The sequence below is a fragment of the Camelina sativa genome, chromosome 16, assembly GCF_000633955.1.
Source record: "Camelina sativa cultivar DH55 chromosome 16, Cs, whole genome shotgun sequence".
In the NCBI taxonomy this organism is placed as follows: Eukaryota; Viridiplantae; Streptophyta; class Magnoliopsida; order Brassicales; family Brassicaceae; genus Camelina; species Camelina sativa.
The window spans coordinates 16,331,124-16,347,645 of NC_025700.1; the positions used below are offsets into that span (position 1 = coordinate 16,331,124).

Below are 16,522 nucleotides of genomic sequence, written 5' to 3' on the forward strand. Positions count from 1 at the left end.
GGGGGGGGGGGGGTTGGGTCCTTAGGGATCACGATGGTAATGTGGTGTTGCATAGTAGAAGAACTATGGAAAATGTGCAGAACAAGCAGGAAGCCCAATTCCAAGGGTGCTTGTGGGCAATAGAGAGCATGAGAAGTCATAGGATTGACAAAGTGATCTTTGGTGTGCAGGATCAGGTGTTAGTACAGGTGGTTACTAAACCTGCACTGTGGACGGCTTTTAGATATCAATCAAATGAGGTAGGTAGGTTTTTGGGAGATTTTAAAGGTAGTAAATTCTTTTTGGAAAACTTATTTTCAAACAGAGGGGCGTTTATGATAGCGCAAAGTGTAACTCAAAACTGCAGATTGCAGTCGTATGTGGCAAGGGGTGAACCGGGATGGTTACACCATCTGTTTGCGGAAGAAAAAACTTTGTCCTCTGATTGAATTTCAGTTTTTAATGGCCTGGAGTAGGTTTAGCCATTTTTTGTATAGGTCTGCACTTATGAAGGTATAAAAGTGAGACTGTAGGAGTAGTTAGAGATATCTAATGGCTGCCTTGTATGGTTAAAAGTGGGCACAAAAGCTTCAGCAAAGACTTGTAAGCAGGATGTGTATATCCGTTTTAAATCAATATAATACCAGTTGAACAAAAAAAGTAGTAGATTTTGTTTTGTACTGTATTATGTGTTTCCTCCACATACAACACCACCAATCTAATAGAATTTTTTAAATACAAAAATAATTGAAATAGTTTGTGTTAACTTTTCTCGTTTGAGCGAAGCTAGTAGAATCAGGCTTCTACATTCTTCAAGTTCGACGACTAATTAAGTTTAGTTTATATCCAGTTTCATGTTTGTATAATCATATTAGATATGAACAATTCACCACTATGTTTTGCCATGATCTTCGGTTTTTTTTTTTATATATGCTTTCATACTCATCAATTCATTAAAATATTTTCACTAATATACACACCAAAAATACATCAATAATCTCCTTTACTTTTCAAAGAAGCTGCTAGTTATAATATTTGTATACCATTGCTCTCTTTCTAAATAAACTACCACCCACTTCACGGTGCCATTTGCTCCCGGTTTAACTCTATTGAGTATTATTTACTAACCAAACACCATAACAATGTTATGAATCTCTAAATACAAATCACAAATAGTAGAGAATAACCAATAACACATTGGGCAATTTTCATAAGTATCATTTAAATGAGTTTTTTTTTTCCTCCAAAAATACCACATTTAACTAGTTCTTATTTTTCTAAATTACCACAAAAATGAACTAAAATTTATATTAAAAAATAATCACTAAATCACAAATACTAAACCCTACCCCTAAAACCTATATCCTAAATTTAAAATTGTCAATCCAAACCTAAAAAGAAAATTACACTCTTAAAATCAATTTTTTGTAGTATCTTTGAAATATAAAACTTTAGTGGTATTTTTGAAATATAAAACTTTTTTGGTACTTTGGAAAAAAAAAAACTTAAGTGTGGTAGTTTGAGAAATTCATTTACCATATTTAGGGTATACCAATAACATATTTAAATAAATAAAGATTGTTTCTAATTCACAATGTAAAGAATGAAAACATTGTACCATATTTTCTCATTTAAATTTAGCAAAAGTTCAAAAAAGAAAATCCTAAGAGAAAAATAAAATGAAAGTCAAACACCAAATATACAAAATGATGTTAGGAACTTCTAAAAACAACATTTTTCTCCATTATTGAAGAGACTCCAAATATGATACAGCGGAAGCTGGAGTAATCTGACACAAAAAAGGAGGACAAAATTAGTGAATTAAAAAGAGTTAATTACTAGATAGGGACTTCTTTGAGGGGTGTTTACAAATTTTGCCATTTGTCCAAAAAACTTTAAAAAATGCTACTTTTTTATATTTAAGAACAGAAATTTAAACATGATGTTTGGGTTTATTAGGTTCCAGTTTTTTTTAGGGTATAGTTTTTGTTATGAAATATGTGTTTTATAAAAAAAACTCTGAAATATTTCATATTTAAAAATGGCAAAAATGGTAAAATTGAAAATTATTAAGACAAATGGCAAAAACAAAATATTTGGGTCAATTAATGGTATTTTGTGTAAACATAAATTAAAAATTTTTTTTATTTAATTTCATTTTCAGTTAAGGATATGAAAAATCAATATTTGTTTATTCCTTCTTTATAAATATTTTTAATTTCTTCTGTTGTAATATTTTTAGATTTTACATTATTTAGTTCAATTTGATTTTAAACTAAAAGTCCATGATGATTTAAAATATTTTTAGATTTGAGGCCTTTTTCCATCTCTTCCACATTTTGCCTTTTTACCTAAATTGCTCTCACTGTGTTATGAGATATCTTTTAATTCTAAGGTAATACAATGAATATCTTTTTCTTAAAATTAATTATGTTTTATTTTCTATTATTATTTACTCTATTTTTGGTTAAGTATTTTCACCCATTTTTCTATTTTTTTTCTAAAATTTCAAATAATTTGTAAACTTAAAAAAAATTAAAATAATAGAGAGCAATGTCACTCAAAAAAAATATTCAGCCTACTATAGAGGAATTTGCTTGTTTAAACCTATGCATTTATTTTTTTTATCCCTTTTAATAATCATTAAGCTTCGCACAGCGCTGCTTCTAATGAAAAGTATTACTAACTTTAATAACTTAACGGCTACGTTAGGATAAGTAACACGATCAGAAAAGATAGTTTTGTAGATTATAAAATGTCAAGATGCAATGCAATCAAATCTTTTGGAAAATGGAACCACACGGCCATAAAAATACTAAACATAAATAGCAACTACAAGATTCGTTCTATCTAATATGTGAAATGGTTTTGTAGAGTGACAAATGCCGAGAACCATACAAACTTAATCTGGGCATTTGTAGCGACACCAGATGATGATGAATGATGATGATAAAATAAAATAAAATCTCCGATGTGTCTTAAGGCTTCTTCTTCTACGTACTACTTTTTGCTGTTCGTCTCTTCTAAACGAGAACGACCACGTAATATTTTGTTTTCGTGTCTTCAATTGTATTCTCATGATCTCTGCCTCCAATTTATAGATATATGGACTTGTTCCTTTTGTTGCCGTAAGTATCTGCGGCTGCAGTAGATGCAGGTATAGTTGTTTGTTTGTTTGTCGTAGGTATATGCCTTATGATGCTGCGTTATTTCGATTCAGAACGTAGACGCAATTGTTGGTGTTGCCTCAGCCGCAACAGCAACCGCTTACGTCAACTAAACCAACAACCCCAATAATATATTATTGACTTCTCCTACCGAAACTCGAACTACGAGTTTTTTTTTCAAGTTCCATCCAATTCCAAAACCTTAATGGATTTCAGTTCTTTTCTAACACGTTTGTAAATTGTTTGTTCTGTTTGACTTGAATACGAATTTTTTAAAAACAATATATGTAACAGACAAACGCAATTTATTTGAGACTTTAAAACCATCAAAGATTCAAAGTAATCCTAAGGACCAACAAATCTAAACAAAAACAAAACTACACTCATCTTGGAAAAATTAACTAATGCCACTTTAATCAAATTTCCAAGTTCTCAGATAACGTGGTAGAGCAGCCATTGATCTAATGTACAACATTCAAAGAGGATAAGATTTGTTTGTTCGGGCTTAGAAAAAAGAAATTTCGTAACCTCTGTAGAACTTTAGATAACCTTCTTCTTCTCGAAAAACGTCTTCAAGTGCAAACACTGCATCCCTGCAACTCCTATGCAGACGAAAAACGAGAGCACACTCAACCATGCCATTTTCGTGTTAGTGGAACGGTTCAAGTCTTGCATCTCTTCTTCCCTGAGAGAGAGACCACACCAAATCAACTCATGTAAACACTACCTTCTTGAAACGAAAACAATTGATAAAAGAGACTTTTTTTTTTACCTATCTCTAAGATAATACATCTCTTCATGAATCGAGTTAACCGTATCAAGAAGACTCTTCACCTCAAATTCCATTACCTGCCACACACGAACACACACAAGGAGGATCAACATAACTAGCTCAAAACCATCTTCAACTAGTCTCTCCCATTTCTTAATCTAAAACTGTTCAGCTACAATTCTATGTATGAAATCAAACCACAAACGAGACAACGAATCAAAAACATCAAAACCACGAAGGGAAGAGAAATCAAACTCACTTTCAACTTGGTTCTCTTCTTAGCAAGTCTCAAGTCTCCTAAACCTTAGCCCAGCTTAAACAATCTCACTATTACAAGTCTCAAGTTTCCTATTTCTTAATCTAAAACTGTTCAGCTACAATTCTATAACCACAATAAGAGAGAGAGAAGGAATGAAATCAAACTCACTTCAACTTGGCTCTTCTTAGCAACCTTAGCCCAACTCTTAGATTGAACACCAGTCTTCCACTCAAAATCAATACTCAACGCTAGCTCAGGCTTATGATCAACAGCAGTGAAGCACGCCATGTAATCACCTGCTTCCACTGCAGAGAACGCGAATTGCCCTGAATCAACTTGTTCCGCGTTATGGTAATTGTTCCCGGCGTTAGACGTCACCTTTCACATAAACAAAAACTCAGATCTATCGAACCAAAAACAAATTAGATCAAAAGTTAGAAAGATCTGTGTAATATACCTTGACGGTGATCTTGTGAGATTGTGGTAAAGCTTGACCTTCGTGAGGGTTATCGATGCTGTATTTACCAACAGTCATTGAATTGCTCTTGATGTCTTCCGCGATACACTTTGTTCGACCTGAGTGTAGATCGAAGTGAAGCGACTGTGAAATTGGTGACCAAATCGTTAGAATTAGAATCATCTTCGTCCATAGCTTTTGCGAATTGAGAAACATTTTTGTAAAAATAAATCCAGATCGAAACTCTCTTCTTCGTCTCTCTTTGCTTCTTCTTCCTCGATGGTTTCGTAGACGACGAGCCTCGATGACGATGTAAGGGATTATGACACGTGTTTATTTATTATTCGTTAATAATACCAAACCGAATCCAAGAATATTATTTGGTTCTTCTCAATAGACCGGTTTGCGTCTCAACGTAGGAACAATATTTCCTTTTCTTTTCTTAGGGTTAAAAACATGAAAAAGGAAATTAAACAACGAATATACACTCCTTTTACTTAACTTTGGGAGTTAGTTTCTAAAATTGAGTTACTTGAGCCGTAAGTGATAATGAGAATGTCGAACAAGATTGAAGAGCTTCTTCGTTACTGTGAAGAGAACTTTGAGAGAGGAAACCTAGAACATGCGTTACGATGCGCTGTCTCAGTCTGTAGAGCGAATCCTGATGCTCCTCAACCTTACGCGCACGTCACAGCTTATAGAATCCTTTTCGCAGCAGCTAACAATCGCACGGTCACTGGGGAGCCTGACTGGTACGTTGTGTTGGGAATCAACAGACGCAGATCTTCAAAGTATGTGGCGGACGCAATTGAGAGGCGGTGCGGGGAGATAATTGAGGTGTTGGACGGAGAGACTGGGGTTTTCAAGGCTGTTTTGAGGGTTTATGATCTGGTTAGAGTCGGTGTGGCTGAGTTGATGGACGAAGATAGGAGAAGAGCGTATGATCTCCGTTCTGGATTTTTCTAATATCATCGACTGAATCTATAAAATCTTCTTTTAAGTTTATTTTTCAAGTACAGTTTTAGTCTCTATTCTACTCACTGTTAAACATATCAGTTCAAAGTAATTGTAAGCTACGTTTGATCTCTCTATTTTCTCGTTTCGAATCATGTACAAGTCTTTTTACACGTTGAATTGATCGTAGGAAAAAAAAAAAACACAAACTGTTCCTATTAAGGCTATTATCTTTGTTGTTTTAGTGAATCATCATATCAGACAATTAATCAGAGAGAAAAAGAGAGTGTGTTATTTAACTTCTTAGGATGGGTCAGTCGTCTTTGTCAGCGTCGTCGTCATCGTAGTAATGGAAAGGATGTGGAACTGACTTGAAGGCTCTGTATTTGCCCACATTGTTCAAGTGCTCATTCTCCAACCTGAACAAGTTTGTAACTTCACATTATACTAATCATTCATTCATAAGAAGTTGGATCCTTTTATATACAGAAAAGCGTATATACCTGAAGAAGCTCCATATTCCCCGACGAACAATCTCTAAACATGAAATAATGCTTGTTACTGCGATTTTGTGAAGCGACTTCAAGTTGAACTCTAGCACTAGCTGCATCCATGCTACTCTTAGAATCACATTCACTACCTGTCATAATCAAATCTTATTCAATCAGAGCCTTTTATCACTTAAATTTCTGATGTTGTAAATTGTAATGTTACTTACCATGGCTGCGAAATAGACGCTTTTGTGAGGGACAAGCAGTTTATCCCTTAGGTATGGATTCTGAGAATGTCTACGGAGGAGTCCCCAGTCTATAACAATGTCCCAGAATGTGTTCATCCCTGTCGCTACACCTGAGCTTACAAGAGCCAAAATCATCCAAGTCCGTCCCTTTTTCAGTTCATATGCTGTTCTTATGATGACTGCAATGATTGTCAACATATATTTCAATGCATTGTATCCATGTACAGATTCTTTTTCTTCGCATAATCTGCGTATGCACTGCAAAACAAAACTGATACATGTAAGTTATAGATTCAGATGTGATAGTAGAATCCATGAAGGCTGTAACAAAATAAGAAGAGATTGAATTGTGTGATACCTGGAGAAAGCGGAGCCAGTAGGGTATAACAGCAACGACAAAGTAGAAGGCATTGTAAACACCATGACTATGACACTTGTTTTGCCTCTGCAAGTATTCTCCTAAGCCATAGTAGCAAATGAATAGCTCAAAGCTCCTTATGGCTTGTATCTGAAATTACCAAAACAAATAACACAACAGCCCTATTATTTCGAGTCATATATATTGTCAACATAAAGATTAATGCAAGATTAAGATATAAAACCTGACTGGTTAGGTGGTCTGCCAAGAAAAAATCTGGAAGTGTAACCTGTTGATAAAGAAGAAAAACATGAATATGAGATCTTTGTTGTAATTAGTTTTAGCGACTGGTAGATATATAATATTGTTATCACCTCAAAGAGAGGAGCACAAATACAGTGAAGCAGTGCTCGAATGAAGAACAATCTACTTGAGCGGTATATAATGTTGAAAGGACAAAAGAGTATGAAAAGAACAACCTGCAAACAAAAAAGGTTGTTTAAGCCTGACATATTCCATCTGATACTAAACAATTGCACAAAAATGTAAACACTGAAAAAATATCTTACAGTAACCAAACCCAAAGGAATAACTTCAGGGAGTGTCTTATGATCTTTCAACCTCCAATCCATATCAAGCTGCAAATTTAGAAGGAAACAGACGAAAGCAAGCACCGCAAGACCAGTGCTTATCAGGAAAACATCTCTGTAACCCAACTCTGTTCCCTGCTTGAAACCAAAGATGAACGTGTAGTTGACTCTATAAAGCCTCCAGAAGTATATATTCGCCGAGTACATGAGCATATGAAGAATAATGAATCCAAATAAGCTGCAGGACATGCAATGTTTTGTCAGTGTGAGACAAGAAAGATCTGTTTATACTAATTTCATGAGCACATGTACTGAGTAAGTGATTGAATAATTGCCTGTAAAGAGGGATAATATTCGCCATGTATTCAGTACCGTAATCCTTGTCCATGATTTTTCTACTTTCTATCTTGAAAACAACAGCAACAACTAGTGCTATTGAGCAACCAGAAAAGAAACCTGTGGGGAAATAAAGAGCAAGTATAAGTGAACAAATTGTAATATCTTTTGGAATCTGAAATCTCAAAATCCCTTACCAGAGAAGAATGTAACCCTGTGCCTTTCTCTTTTAACTTTTGGCCTTAGACACTTCATGCCTTCTCTTCGATTACCGCTTGAAAAGTGCTTAACGAAAGTTACCTCTACTCTCTCCAGGAGTCTGTTAACCTAAATTAGGATACAGTGAGCAGAAAAACATAATGGAAATCTGATTCTGTTGTCTGAAATACTCTACAAACCTCATCAGAACTCCCAATCAATGAATTATCCACAATTTTCATGTAGTTCCTCGATGCATTCCTCGAAGCAATCTACAAATTAACCAACACATCTCATGATGCCATTGTTCATACATCTATATTGCTCTACAGTAAGGAATCTGTAACATAGAAGAAGCTTTTTGTATCTAACCTTCTCATACTTCTTCATGATTTTTGAAAATGCCAGAAGATTCATGAAACTGATTCAAATAACACAAACATGGACAAATCAGTAGCATAGCAATATAAAAAAAGACATGAGTGATTGAACTTTGGCTGAACCTTCTCCTCACTCACCTGTATTCCTTCAGACGACGGAGTTTCTGATAGAACTCACTAAAAACAAGCCTCAACTGTTCTTCTGCTTTTTTCAATCCTTTCTTAGAGATTGGTTCATTAGAATCTCCAAAAACTCCTTTTAATGTAGAAATAGGAGATTCAAGCGCATCATTCATCTTCACACGCTCTAGTATTTCACGAAGATCCTGCTTTTCACCATTACCAGCTTCCTCTTCATTTCCATCAGTATGAGAAACCGGGACAATATCAGCCGCAATATGTGTGGCCTCTTCTTCAGGAATGTTAGTTCTTTCCATACCGTGTACCATATCTTTGTTCGCAGTGCCTGGAAAATATATCAAGAATTCAATAAACTGAAAACAAAACCATCTGAGCACAAGATGCTTCATATATGCTTACCCGGTGTTCTTGTTGAGCTATCAGATGCATCTACAACGACTTTATCAGAGGGATGCTTCTCCAAATTCAGGTTATCTGCATCAGGCTTTTGCACTTTGACCCTCAACGCAATCAATGCATCCATTTGTTTATCTAGCAAAGCCGCTTCCTCCAGCACTTCCTCGACTTTATCCCGGTAAAACTTGTTAACTTTGTTGAGATTCTCATCGAGCTTCTTGAAGAAAGATTCTTCAAACTCTCCACCTTCTTCAGACTTCTTTAGAAACTTAGTCTTGTAGAATTGACGAGACTCATCATCTTGCTGCACCGTGTCAACTTTTATGACTTGGTCCTCAATGTCCCCAGCATGTTCATTGTGCCTAGGATGAAACGACAAACCACTAAACGAACGGTGCAAAGCTTCCGCCTGCCGCGAAACTCTCGACGCTGCTCTAGTCAGCTTACTGTGCTTGTAGCTACGTATTTCTTTTAGAATCCTCTTCATACCATTGTAGTCCATATAAGCTTCAACCCACTCTGGCACCATTTGCTTCTTAAATATTTTCCCGAACTTCATCTTTTTTTTTGTGTATCCTCAATTCAACCAAACTCTATCAGCCTATCACAAACATCATGAAGAGAACAAGAACAACATTACAGAATCGGTTAAATCTATGACACTAAATTACAGATTCAGGATCCATTTGAACAACTAAGATTCGTTCTAACTGAGTACATTCATGGTGTTTGATAGGTACCTTGATCAGGAAGAAACGTTAAGACTAAGCTCGATGATAGAAGCTTCTCTGCAATTTCGATTTTTCCGCCATTAACGAGGGAGAAGGAAGAAGACAAAGGGAGAGGAGACGTCGGTAATTCGAAACGCCTTAACTCTTTAAGTCTCGCCGACTGACACTACAGTATTTTGCGGTGCCTTGTATTAGATGGTTTACGGCAAGAGATCATGCTTAAGAACTTGTTCCTCCTTTATTCCACAGCCGTTGGATTCTTCTGTGACTACCACGTGCCGAACGATAAATGGAATGCGTGTTGAATCTGTTGCGGCCGAAACTGATGGAAGGAAGCAAAAGCAAATCATAGAATAGATACGGGTTGACCAATTTATTAGCCCACCAGAGCATGACACGTGTTGCTACGTAAGCTTCAGTGTGGCAGTGAAACCGCGTAACTTGGCAGTGGAGGAGACTTCTATAAGGCTTTACACCAATCAAAATACAATTTACTTCACAACTGCATTTGTAAATTGCAATTTGCAAATCCTCTAAATTACTTGTGCAAAACCTTCTTAAATGGTCGTAATCTCTAAGCAAGTGTACTTATAACATAACAGTATTTTGATTTTTCGGAATCCAAATGATATGCCAAAACAGAGAAGACTTGGTCCAAGTTTAGCAAAGGCTGTTCATATGGTAACTACGGATCAGTTGTTTGAATTGCTATGCTCATCAAGGAATTGACCGCTCACCGCTGCAGCAATAGAAATGTGGCAGCTTAACTCGCCCACAACTCCTGAAACAAACAGCAGTGTCATGCACATAACGGTGGTGATACCAAGAATGGAAAAATGGTGACACCAAGTTGTTTCAAGAAGCAGTCCTAGATTTTTTACAGAAAAAATTAACACAACAAGCTCTTCTATCAAAGACGGTTAGTCCCATTTGCTACCGAATTGGATTTGAATTAGAAAGCCTTCTTTGACTCTCAAAAGCCAGATTGAATACAAAAACTTAAACCAATGAAACAAAATTAAGAGATATCAAAAACGTAACAGAGAATGATCTGAAACCTGCAACGGATGATCACGGGAGTAGGTTTAAAAGGGCCTTTGGTCCATTTCTTATCCCCCTCTTGTGTTTAGAAATCTGTATGTTTCACGAAGTCCAAAAGCTACTGTTAAACCAAATCATTCACAAGCAAAGTTCTGTCCTAAGATAAAATCGACGATTTTGAGCCTAAACAAAGCCAATCGTATTCCATTTTTAACACATCTCAAAAGATAATTAGGAGCAGAGATAATGCCAAAGAGACAAATGGCCTTTGGTTCTTGCCTACTGAAGTCAAAAGAATTTCACTTATCGTCTCAAGATCGAATCTTTTTGCCATATACTGAACCTCCCTAAAACCCTAGAAAGAAACTCTATGCTAACAGAGCAAATCCCCAATGCAGCAACACTTTAAAACCCCAAAACTCTCAAATTTGCAAATTCGCAGTTTTAAATGGGAAATGCTGGAAAAAAAAAACAATGATACCCTTCTTCTTAGGCAAAAGCCAGTAGCTCCATGGATCCACTGAAAGAGAAACCGAAACTGAAATTCTCGTCAACAATGACAGATCCTGATAAAATCCCGGTAAAACAAGCGGCGGTGAATCGGTAGGGCGATTGATGACGCCGTTTCAAAGGAGGAAGAGATCGTGGAGATGTAACTGAAGCTTCGGTACTCTTCTAGCATGCGCCGGGATTCAACGACGGCGCGTTTTACGACCGTTAGTCCCAACGACATTGGTGTGTAAAAGTCTCCGGAGGCTGTAAGGTGACGACTGCGAGGCGGAGGGATGATACTTTCACAGTTTTACAGAGTTTACAAAAGAGTTTTTTAAGAGTTCTACTTCTACCACATTCATAACTCTCTTTCTATCCGATTATACCACATTGCAATAAACTCCTTTCAAGGAGTACCACAACTGTATGATAGAATGACCAGTTTAACCCTATCCTATGTTTCCTCTCCAAAATAATAAAAATATATTTTCTTGTTTTTTATTTAATAAAATTGTTGTGTCGTGTCTTTTCACTGTCTTGCACAACAGTCCAATTTCAAATTAAAGCAGTCCAATCTCACTTAAATTAATATCTTTCTCTAATTTTCTAGGTTTTGCTCCTACTTTTAAATTTTAGGTAGACAAGATTCTATTATGAAGTAAAAAAAAAGCTTTCGCCTTCACATTTATCTCATACTTCTTATTCTATTAGGTTATTGTGCGGACAAATTTAAATTTTATTTTTATCCATCATGTTAATTGATTCATATTCTTTATTTTTGGTCCATAATATTTATTATCCACTATGATATTTTTGTCTACTATCTAGAAAAAAATATATATTTCGTCTACTTTAAATATTATTTTTTATTATGCATTGTTTATCTATTTAAAGTGTTACAAATGTATATATATATATATGTTTTAATGGACAATTTATAAATAATGTTTATCATTTATTTGTTTCCAAGACTACAACACACTAACTTAAACGTGGTGGACAAACTTAAGTCAAATATAATTATTATTTGCAGGATAAATATTGTCCACAACTTATATTTTGTCTATTATATATATAGTTAATTATTAATGTTGGGTCAATGTTGTAGCCAAAAGCCAAATTTCAGTGGAAGAGATGAAAGCTATTAACGTCATTTAACCTACCATCATGGTCCATCATCACTACCAAATTTTTTGAAACCTGGTCCTGACCGGTTAAACCGGCGCGAACTCTGATCCAAATTTTTTTATCTAAAACATATCAGTTCCGATCCGGTTTATGATATCATGATCATAGATCGACCTGTAGATCATTGTAAATTTTTCACGAAAACATACCTTAGAAATTTAGTCTCAATCAGCTTCATTGTAAATTTCAACCATTAATTCTCATATTTTGCAGTTTTTTTTTATATACATTTATAGTTTTTATCCGTTATATTTTCAAAAAATGGATTTTTTTTTTCATATTTTCACAATTCAACTATGTTGGGATAAAGAAACTATGGTTGAATCATATTTTCAACTAGAAAATAATATAAACATTAAACAGGAAGTTAACAATTTACGTGAAATCATGCAAACTGCTTAACAATGTTAATCAATTGTAAAATTATCTCAAAGTAGATTTTACGTTAATATATAGAACCAAAACAACGTCATTTTGGATTGAACTGAAAATTTTAAATATTAAGCAAAACGATATTATTTCTATTTTAGCACTTGTTTTTTTCTTTTTCTTTTTCCATTTTTTCTCTAAACATTGGAAGTTTAGATTTATTTACGTTAGATTCAGTAATTATCATCAAATTCAAAGTTACTAATAATAAATCTTAGTGAAGAAGATTTGAAAGTCGGAAGTAGACAACCGTACGTATTTAAAAACAAGGTAATAGTTGGAAAAAAAAAATCTGTAATCGTTAAGAAAAACACTTTATTTTAGTTACGATCATCAAATCATAGTCTTAACTTTGAACTTATACGTATCGAGAACTAGGACTAGGAGTTGCTTTTTCTTTTAGTTTCACGTGGATATAAAAAGAATTTAGTAAAGCATGTGTCATGTGTGTGAGGTCAATCTCTATAACTAACATAAATTAATGGTATCATATATCCTCCCTATAGCTATGCAAGGATGCTAGAGATTAAGATGACGACTTGATTAATCATCGTCACTCATTTTTAATTGGTTCTTTAAAAATGCTAGAGCGTTTGCGTCATCTGATCATCCTAATCTTCCTATCTTTTAATCCGATCTTTTTTGTCCCATGCCCAATATAGTAAGTAAAATGGCTTGGTTAATGTATTGAAAATTGAATAAATGATTCGTGTGCGGTGTGCCCTTGGAAATTTAGTAATAATTTAGGTACACTTGCATGTAAAAAAAAAAATAGCTTTTGGGGTTAATTTGTGAAAATGGCATCTTTTGATTATCCACTAAAAACGTAGCTAGTTTCTTAAAATTTTGTAGAAAATGCGTCATTGTTTATCAAAGATTCGGTAACTCTTACTTCTTATAAAAGATCATGAATTAACCAGAACGAACAGCTAATAATAATTCCAAACTATAACTAGACCCATGAAAATAAATTAATTCGATCGTGATGATGGTCATGATTCATGAACTTGTTTTTTATTTTATTTTATCCTCTTTCCCACTTTAAGCTAGAACGTTCCTTCGCATCTTCGTTACAACACCTTTTTCAAGAAACTTGTATCCAATCTGAACAGAGCTTCTGGGAGTTTTTGACAAAATATAGTAAAGAAAGATTTAATCACCCAATTAGGAAACGGTAATGACACTATTAGATAAGAACATGCGTAATTAGTGACAAACTAAGTATTTGTTTAATCAGAAATCCACGGTGGCGCGTGGGTGTATGCCCTCCACAATCCTTATCCTCAATGACTTTTTATGTGAAAACGATATACGTCATCAGGAGCCAAAAAAATTGGACCCCCAAACCTTATAGCATGCCACGTTTCTTCCAAGATTAAGACAAAGAATGGTCTTCACACGATTTCTTTTGCAATACAAATTCTCAAGTACTTCTCCTTAATTACTAGTTTTGTTTTTTTTTTTTAGCAAAATGGATATTCTATAAAACTATAGCGACTAATATAGAGAGAAAAACAAAATTACTTAAGAATTATTGAGGTTCACAAAATTAGTCTACATCTTATATCAAACTAAGAAAATAATCCATTTATATATAAAAAACAAACTGCATGTATATCATAATCTTTGTAAACTAAACCCTGATATCTAAATCTTAACCCTAGCATCCTATATTTTAACTCCAAAAAATAAATTATAAATCAAAAACCAAAAATCTGATCTCCTTCATATTGAACACATTATAGCCTATTTTTGAATTTAAAACGATGAAAAGAAATCCTTAATCGTCCTGTGGTTTTCCAGCAGTGAAACAAACAAATATCATATTAAAGAACAAAATTTGGCTAGATGGCACTAAATTGTAAGAAACTGATGAACTTGAAGAATGAAGAAGTTACTGGAATATAAGTAATGCAATATAAAGTTATTGATAATGATGGATATATTTTGTCATGTAACGTAAACTATCGTGTAGATGATAATGTTGCATATGACTTTTGATAGTTGGGCTTACATTTTGGATAAATGGATAGGAGTAGACAAAGATAGGAGCAAAGCAAGCAATAATAGCGAAACGAAAGAACGAATATTTTGAGAAATAGGACAAAAGTATATAATTCTGCTTGAAATGGAGATTCACCTAAATACTAATACTAAAGCCATGCAATGCATCCAAACAAATCAGTGGTCAAGCACACTCAAACTCAATTATATGTCTTACTAAGACCCCTTTAAGATTCCCACAAACAAAAGCTATTTTCTATATTACCGGATAATTCTGACTTAATTTCCCCACACAACAAATGTTTAATGAAAACTTTATGAATAATTAAACTTCTATGTCACATGTTTAGACGTGGAGAATAATACTCTGATTTTTTCCATCTAAATCAAAATATTAATAAACTCGTTTTTAACCGTGGCTGTTTGAGGACCATTTGCCAAAATTTAGAATATTAGAAAAACAATAGGATAGGGATAATATAGGACATTAGACTATTGTAAAGGACAAAATGAAGTATTATTTAAATTGTACCAAGTACTAACCAATAAGAAAGAAGTGACGCACAGTAAAACGACAAAAAAGCTCAAGCATAAAAACCCCAACCTTCTCTGCTTTCTAAACATTTCAAGAACATTAAAAAAAAAAAAAAAACCAAACACAAAAGAAAAACAAAACTAGTTTCTGTTCGATTAGAGTTCTCTTAAGCTGTCTTAAAAAAAAAATCATGGAAGTAAACTCCAGCTCTTCGCTCCCTCCAGGCTTCAGATTTCATCCTACCGATGAAGAACTCATCGTTTACTATCTTCGAAACCAGACCATGTCCAAACCATGCCCTGTCTCCATCATCCCAGAAGTCGATATCTACAAGTTCGACCCATGGCAATTACCTGGTTAGAACCGGTTATTTCTCAATACAAATCTATTTTAGATGCTTATGGTTTGGTTGATGTTATTGTTAACTCTCTCCTCTATGATTCTTTTTTCTTTTTGTGAAATTTACAGAGAAGACAGAGTTTGGTGAAAATGAGTGGTACTTCTTCAGCCCTAGAGAACGAAAGTATCCAAACGGAGTCAGACCAAACCGGGCTGCTGTTTCCGGTTATTGGAAAGCAACCGGTACAGACAAAGCCATTCACAGCGGCACGAGTAACGTAGGTGTCAAGAAAGCTCTCGTCTTCTACAAAGGCAGGCCTCCCAAAGGGATCAAAACTGACTGGATCATGCACGAGTATCGTCTCCACGACTCACGTAAAGCATCAACGAAACGTAGCGGTTCGATGAGGGTACGTAACATAAATTGATGAGAAAACAATTTTAGTATTTTTATCACAATTAACTTGGTTTGTTAAAAAATGTTTTACATATTTTTGCAGTTAGATGAATGGGTGCTGTGTAGGATATACAAGAAGAGAGGAGCAGGGAGGCTTCTGGATGAGAAAGAGAGTTTCGTCGACGAAGTACTAATGAATGAGGCAACAGTTGTTGTAGACGACGAAGTAGAGAGAAGAAATGAGGAAGAGATAACGATGATGACGTCGACGACGAAACTCCCGAGAACGTGTTCGTTGGCTCATTTGTTGGAGATGGATTACATGGGACCCATATCTCACATTTTAACAGATAATTTTAGTCAGTTGGATCATCATCTTCATCAACCTGATTCGGAGTCTGGTTGGTTCGGGGATCTACAGTTTAACCAAGACGAGATCTTGAATCATCATCGTCAAGCTATGTTTAAGTTTTAGTCATTGTGGGTTTTAGTTCAAAAAGAATATGTGCTTTGAATGTTACTTTGGTAGATATTTTGTTAGTTTTGGGTACACAAGAAAAAGTGTAAAATATAACTAAAAGACCCTAATGCGATTTTATATATTTTTCCTTATCATATATATGAATGTGAAATACAAACT

At 34.7% G+C, this 16,522-nt stretch overlaps 4 protein-coding genes across 6 annotated transcripts; 2 read left to right on the forward strand and 2 right to left on the reverse strand.

Annotated features, from left to right (window-relative positions):
- LOC104750782 (transmembrane emp24 domain-containing protein p24delta10) lies at nt 3,433-4,956 on the reverse strand. Its single transcript, XM_010472630.1, has 4 exons — nt 4,635-4,956; nt 4,346-4,555; nt 3,919-3,995; nt 3,433-3,831 (listed from the first exon to the last, which is right to left on the reverse strand). The coding sequence occupies exons 1-4, from the start codon at nt 4,848-4,850 to the stop codon at nt 3,687-3,689; spliced, it is 648 nt and encodes a 215-aa protein (XP_010470932.1). The 5' UTR covers nt 4,851-4,956; the 3' UTR covers nt 3,433-3,686.
- On the forward strand, nt 5,190-5,618 carry LOC104750783. The gene has a single exon (XM_010472631.1). It carries the CDS (start codon nt 5,190-5,192, stop codon nt 5,598-5,600), a length of 411 nt encoding a protein of 136 aa, XP_010470933.1. The 3' UTR covers nt 5,601-5,618.
- LOC104750784 (phosphate transporter PHO1 homolog 10) lies at nt 5,801-11,370 on the reverse strand. Of its 3 annotated transcripts, XM_010472633.2 has the most exons (17): nt 10,980-11,370; nt 10,516-10,591; nt 9,843-10,238; nt 9,467-9,779; nt 8,730-9,327; nt 8,328-8,655; nt 8,182-8,230; nt 8,010-8,081; nt 7,809-7,938; nt 7,611-7,731; nt 7,255-7,513; nt 7,060-7,164; nt 6,930-6,974; nt 6,686-6,835; nt 6,307-6,585; nt 6,092-6,228; nt 5,801-6,007 (listed from the first exon to the last, which is right to left on the reverse strand). In XM_010472633.2, exons 5-17 carry the CDS (start codon nt 9,283-9,285, stop codon nt 5,902-5,904), a joined length of 2,337 nt encoding a protein of 778 aa, XP_010470935.1. In that variant the 5' UTR covers nt 9,286-9,327; nt 9,467-9,779; nt 9,843-10,238; nt 10,516-10,591; nt 10,980-11,370; the 3' UTR covers nt 5,801-5,901. The 3 variants fall into 3 exon arrangements, with proteins under 3 accessions (XP_010470935.1, XP_010470934.1, XP_019093085.1); XM_010472632.2 differs by having other exon boundaries at nt 9,467-10,238; XM_019237540.1 differs by having other exon boundaries at nt 9,467-10,238; nt 10,499-10,591.
- On the forward strand, nt 15,229-16,494 carry LOC104750785 (NAC transcription factor 29-like). The gene is made up of 3 exons (XM_010472634.1): nt 15,229-15,502; nt 15,615-15,895; nt 15,986-16,494. Exons 1-3 carry the CDS (start codon nt 15,337-15,339, stop codon nt 16,355-16,357), a joined length of 819 nt encoding a protein of 272 aa, XP_010470936.1. The 5' UTR covers nt 15,229-15,336; the 3' UTR covers nt 16,358-16,494.

Bases quoted from the DNA above. Each gene is read 5' to 3' on its own strand.
- LOC104750782 (XM_010472630.1), bottom strand. From the start codon at position 4,850: ATGTTTCTCAATTCGCAAAAGCTATGGACGAAGATGATTCTAATTCTA. The intron at 4,556-4,634 runs GTATATTACACA...TTTATGTGAAAG, and splicing joins CTCACAAGATCACCGTCAAG to GTGACGTCTAACGCCGGGAA. The intron at 3,832-3,918 runs GTAAAAAAAAAA...TCTCTCTCTCAG, and splicing joins ATGTATTATCTTAGAGATAG to GGAAGAAGAGATGCAAGACT.
- LOC104750783 (XM_010472631.1), top strand. From the start codon at position 5,190: ATGTCGAACAAGATTGAAGAGCTTCTTCGTTACTGTGAAGAGAACTTT.
- LOC104750784 (XM_010472633.2), bottom strand. From the start codon at position 9,285: ATGAAGTTCGGGAAAATATTTAAGAAGCAAATGGTGCCAGAGTGGGTT. The intron at 8,656-8,729 runs GTAAGCATATAT...TATATTTTCCAG, and splicing joins TAGCTCAACAAGAACACCGG to GCACTGCGAACAAAGATATG. The intron at 6,586-6,685 runs GTATCACACAAT...TTTGTTTTGCAG, and splicing joins ACTGGCTCCGCTTTCTCCAG to TGCATACGCAGATTATGCGA.
- LOC104750785 (XM_010472634.1), top strand. From the start codon at position 15,337: ATGGAAGTAAACTCCAGCTCTTCGCTCCCTCCAGGCTTCAGATTTCAT. The intron at 15,503-15,614 runs GTTAGAACCGGT...TGAAATTTACAG, and splicing joins CGACCCATGGCAATTACCTG to AGAAGACAGAGTTTGGTGAA. The intron at 15,896-15,985 runs GTACGTAACATA...ATATTTTTGCAG, and splicing joins AACGTAGCGGTTCGATGAGG to TTAGATGAATGGGTGCTGTG.